At 37.1% G+C, this 5,460-nt stretch overlaps 1 protein-coding gene across 1 annotated transcript; it reads right to left on the reverse strand.

The window, feature by feature from the left end:
* Window positions 1-1,874: 1,874 nt before the first annotated feature.
* On the reverse strand, window positions 1,875-2,930 carry LOC104983716 (zinc finger protein 239-like). Its single transcript, XM_010833228.1, has one exon. It carries the CDS (start codon window positions 2,928-2,930, stop codon window positions 1,947-1,949), a length of 984 nt encoding a protein of 327 aa, XP_010831530.1. The 3' UTR covers window positions 1,875-1,946.
* Window positions 2,931-5,460: the final 2,530 nt, after the last annotated feature.

Genomic DNA, 5,460 nt, shown 5'->3' on the forward strand with positions numbered 1-5,460 from the left:
GAGTAGAACTTCCCTGGTGGTCTAGTGGTAAATAATCCACCTCCCAATGCATAGGACCCGGGTTTGATCGCTGGTCTGAGAGGATACCACGTGCCTCGGAGCAACTAAGCCCGTGCAACACAAGTACTGAGCCTGTGCTCTAGAGCCTGTGCTCTGCAACAACAAACAGTAGCCACAGCAATGAGAAGCCTGCACACAAGAAACCAGAAAGTTGCTTCTCCTTGCTACAACTAGAGAAGGCCCACATGCAGTAAAAAGAGGCTCAGCACAGCCAAAAAAAAAAAAGACTGAGTCCTCTGGACTGACCAAAAGAAGCATCAAAACGCCAGTCTCCAACCATACCCCAGCCAAGTTTGTGTGGAGAATTCATAGCCCAATTGCTGCAAAAAGAGAAAGAAGCCAGTACAATGTAGACTTAGCATAGCCAAAAATAAATTTTAAAGATTATTAAAGAGAGAAAAAAAGTTTTAATGAGAAATGCACTCTTCTTTATAAAAGTTTCTTTTCCATGCTTATGATGACAAAGCTTAAAATACTTATATGAGAAAAACTTGTTTAAATCATAATATATAATACTTAAGTCAGTACTTCAATGTAATGGAATGTCAAATTACTATATGATCACTTGATGGTAATTAGGCAATTTACTTCTTGTTGAAAAATTGTAATATATTTTCTCTTATTTTTTGTTGTCTGTTTCTGAAAGATCTGTCAGTTGTGGACAACAAAGCATATTGTAAAATATAAAGTCTTAAGAAGACATTAGAATTTATTTTCATCAAAATTATCAACTTGGCAATATTTATAAATATTCCTATGTGTATTATGTGACTGAAGTCAAGTTGTAAAGGAACTGTCTTTCTTTACATTTACAGGGCACCTACTATGTTCCCTGTAATTGTCTACGTGCATTTTAATGTTACAAAAGTCTCAAAATAACCCACTGACTTATGTATTTGTTACTGTAAGGCAGGAAGGAAATGTAAATTAAACATTAAATCTGGGTCATGTGGATTGAAAAAGTAACGCTAAGGGAAAACTATTGAAAAAAAAAAAACAAAAGAAATAGGATGGCAGGATTTAAGAAATTCCCACTGAAACATATATATTACCATATGTAAAAGAGCCAGTGGGAGTTTGATGAATGAGCGAGTGCTCTGGGACAATCTGGAGGAATATGGTGGTGAGAGAGGTGGGTTCAGGAGGGAGGGGACATATGTACGCCTATGGCCTATTCATGTTGATGTACAGCAAAAACCATCACAATATTGAAAAAACAAAAAAAAACAATTAAGTGATGGTGAGTTAGGCCTGAACACAGAATCAAAGCATTTCCACACCTAACACATTTGTGTAGTTTTCCTCCAGTTTGAATTTTCTGGGGGTCAAAAAGTTGATATATTTTACCACATTCTCTACATGTCTAAGTTTTCACTGCCGTATGGAGTCTCAGATGATCTGCAACGTCATTGCTTGTGACTGAAGGGTTTGCCACATAATAACATTTATGTGGTTTCTCTCCTGTATGAACTGCCTAATGTGCAGTTAATGCTGAACATGCACTAGAAACTGCCACATTCATTTCACTTGTATCTTTTCTATGCAGTATGAATTCTCTGAATTATAAGGTCTGAGCACTGACTAAAGGCTTTACCACACTCACAACATTTGCACTAAAATGTTTCTCACAACTGTCACATTTCTAATGTTTCTCTCTAGTATGAATTCTCTGATGGTTTCCAAGTTCATCATTTCAAATAAAGCACTAACCATATACATCATATTTATATGATTTCCCTCCTGTCTGAACTGCCTGATGATGAGTTATGGATGACTGTGCCTAAATGGTTTGTCAAAATTTTTATATTTCTGAGGTTCTCTCCAGTATGAATTCTCTGATGAACTGCAAGGTTTGCATTCACACTGAAAGCCCTGCCACATATACCTCATTTATATGGTTTCTCTCCAGTATGAACTCTCTGATGAATACCGAGTTTTCCAGTATGACTAAACACCTTGCCATATACATCACATTTATATGGTTTCTCTCCAGTATGAAGTCTCTGATGAACAGTAAGGTTGGCAGTATGACTAAATGCCTTGTCACATACATTGCATTTGTATGGCTTCTTTCCAGTATGAATTCTCTGATGAGGTTCAAGTCTTGTAGTTTGATTAAAGGCTTTGCCACATACATCACATTTATATGGTTTCTCTCCAGTATGAATTCTCTGATGAACTGCAAGGCCTGTAGTTTGACTAAAGGCCTTGCCACACACATCACATTTATATGGTTTCTCTCCAGTATGAATTCTCCAATGAACTGCAAGGTTTGAAGTTTGACTAAAGGCTCTGCCACAAATATGATATTTATGTGGTTTCTCTCCCATATGGAATCTCTGATGAACTGCAAGCTTTGCAGCTTCATTAAAGGCCATGCCACATATATCACATTTATATGGTTTCTCCCCAGTATGAAGTCTGCAATGAATAGTAAGGTTTGCAGTATGACTAAACGCCTTGTCACATACATTGCATTTGTATGGCTTCTTTCCAGTATGAATTCTCTGATGAACTGCAAGGTTTGAAGTTTGACTAAAGGCCTTGCCACATACATCACATTTATATGGTTTCTCTCTCATATGATATTGCCAACGAATTACAAATTTTGCAGCTTGATTAAAGGCCTTGCCACATACATCACATTTATGTGGTTTCTCTCCAGTATAAATTCTCCAATGCATTGCAACTTTTGTGGTTTGATTAAAAGCCTTGTCGCACACATCACATTTATATGGTTTTCCTCCTGTATGAATTCTTTGATGTCTAGTGAGTTCTGAGTCCTGAAGAAAGGTTATGTCATACTCATTACATTTGTAAGGTCTTTTCTTTTGTGGTTCATGGTCTGGTAACAGTTCTGAAGGATGCATAACAGCATTTTCATGTTTATGAGAAAAGCCTTTGCAGACATTACGAGTTCTCTGAGACAATAAACCTGAGGTGCTGACGTTTGTCACAACTTGACTACATTCAAAAATTATCCCTTCAGATTGTATCATCTGCAATTCATCCTGAAAGGTTGATCCATGCCTTTCAAAAGATCTATTTCCTGCATCACTTCTACTATGATGATCTCTTCCATCAGTGAGGTTTTGTTATGGGATGTAGACAATCCTTTGTCATTTCTTTCATCATCTGTCCACAAACAATCAAAGTCATGTATATTTTCCTGGATCTTCCTGAGGCGAAAATCTTTGATTTCAAGGCTTTCAGCTCTTCCAAACATCACTCTTTGAAAAATTTCCCTTTTACCACTGTTTGCTTTTGCTTGTAATTTCTTGGTCATATGTATATGAGACATATCTATAAGACATAAAGAACCACAGGTATTCTATTAGTTACAATTCATAAATAAATTATTTCTTATCAAACATATGATATTATACCAAAAGTCATATCCATCCTGAACAGAATTACAAATCTTCGCAATGATGATCTTAAAACTATAGAACACTAAAGGAATAGAACTCTTTAAAAAAAGAGTGATCATATGTAATTCAAATTAACTTTAGGGTAATGTAGTTTCAAACACAATCAGAAAACATTCATTTTATGCAAACTCATGTCAGTTTGCAAAGAAAATGTATTTTCCCACCATGACCTCAAAGCTCATCCTACTTTGTACTAAACACACTGCTGTCTCATAATTGAGGAGAAACTAATGGTATATTGTACACACTTTATGCATATTTATACACATTTAAATGGTAAAGAACATACAGGACTAGAGAGGTGACTCAGTGGTAAAGAAACTGCCGGCCAATGCAGAAGACACGGCACAGTGGGATATAATCCCTGTGTGGGAAAATCCCCTGGAGCAGGAAATCACAACCTGGTGCACCATTCTTGCCTGAAAAAAATTTCATGGATAGGAAAGCTTGGTGGGCTACAGTTCATGAGATCACAAAGAGTCAGACAGGACTGAGAACTGAGCAAACAAGCATCAATCAGGCAACACATTGGAATGGTAAACAATGCAAAAGAAGCATTCTAACGAATAATGTAAAAAATAAATGGCAGTTAGTAACTGGTCAACAAATACTGCATTGAGAAAATAAAGAATTCTATAACTATATATATATATTTGCTGGACCATGTGGCTTATGAGATCTTGGTTCCCTGACCATGGATTAAATCCAGGCTCACTGCAGTGAAACTCCTGAATCCTATCCACTGGACTGTCAGGGAATTCCCTAAAATAATTTTAAAAATAAAAAATTAAATACTTTTCTAAATACCTCTTAGAAACCTATCAGTAGATAGACATATAGGCATTTTATGACATTAATAGTGGTTCATGTCAGTTCTATTGTATAATACAAAAAGACCATCATTTTTAAAAAACAAAAAATGAGTGAAACATCCTTTGCTTACACAATAATCATTCAATACATCAACTCCCTATCTACACAGTAACCTAAACTCACCCAGTTCATTGGCTCCAAGATATATGTAAAGGAACAAGCTTTGGGGCTGCCCTTGTGGCTCAGAGGTAAAGAATTCGCCTGTTAGTGCAGGTAGGGCACACAGGTTTGATCCCTAATCCGGGAAATTCCCACATGCCTGAGAACAACTAAGCCTGTAGGCCACAAGTGATGATTCTGTGCTCTAGAGCTGGGGAGTCACAACTTCTGCGCAAACACACAGAGACCACGCACTGCAACAAGAGAATCCACTAGAATGAGAAGTCCATGCACTGTAACTAGAGGGTAGCCCTTGCTCGCTGCAAGTAGAGGAAAGCCCCTGAAGCAACAAAGACCCAGTGCAGCCAAAAACAAATAAATTTTAAATAAATTTTTAACATACTGTTATGAAGATAAAGGAATGTGATTGGAAAACTTAGTTAACTAGAGTCAGAGACAACTCTCTTGGGAACGAAATGTAAAATAACAACATACAAGATGTAATGTAGACAAACAGACATGTCACAATAAGTATGACAGGAAGTAAATATACCTTTTAAGCAAAAGTAACCTTTGAGGCAAACTCCCTGAGGTCCGGTAGTTAGGACCATGCGCTTCCACTGTAGGGGGCACAGATTCCATCCATGAATGGGGAACTAAGAACCAGACTGCCATGTGGCACAGCAAAAAAATAATAATAGTAATAACCTAATTTTTTCTATAAAACACACAAGAGTCTATGCCCCCTAACAGCACTAATTACCACAGGAGGGGGACAAGGGGAAGTAAATCGCTTTGAAATAGCTCATCACATGCTACCCAAAGTCAAGCAACAAAATTGACAGGAGACAAATGACAGATTGTTGCAGAACATATAAAGACCTTGCCTTCTGGGACCTGTTTTCTTGGAGTCCACTTTCCATGAAACCTCTCTCTTTAAACAAAAAAAATCACTTTGTTCATTTAGAAACAGCCATCTGTAGGTCAGAAGTACTTT

The sequence above is a fragment of the Bison bison genome, unplaced genomic scaffold, assembly GCF_000754665.1.
Source record: "Bison bison bison isolate TAMUID 2011002044 unplaced genomic scaffold, Bison_UMD1.0 scf7180017863318, whole genome shotgun sequence".
NCBI classification, from domain to species: domain Eukaryota; kingdom Metazoa; phylum Chordata; class Mammalia; order Artiodactyla; family Bovidae; genus Bison; species Bison bison.

Excerpts from the sequence above, each read along its gene's own strand:
- LOC104983716 (XM_010833228.1), bottom strand. The coding sequence starts at position 2,930 with ATGCATCCTTCAGAACTGTTACCAGACCATGAACCACAAAAGAAAAGA.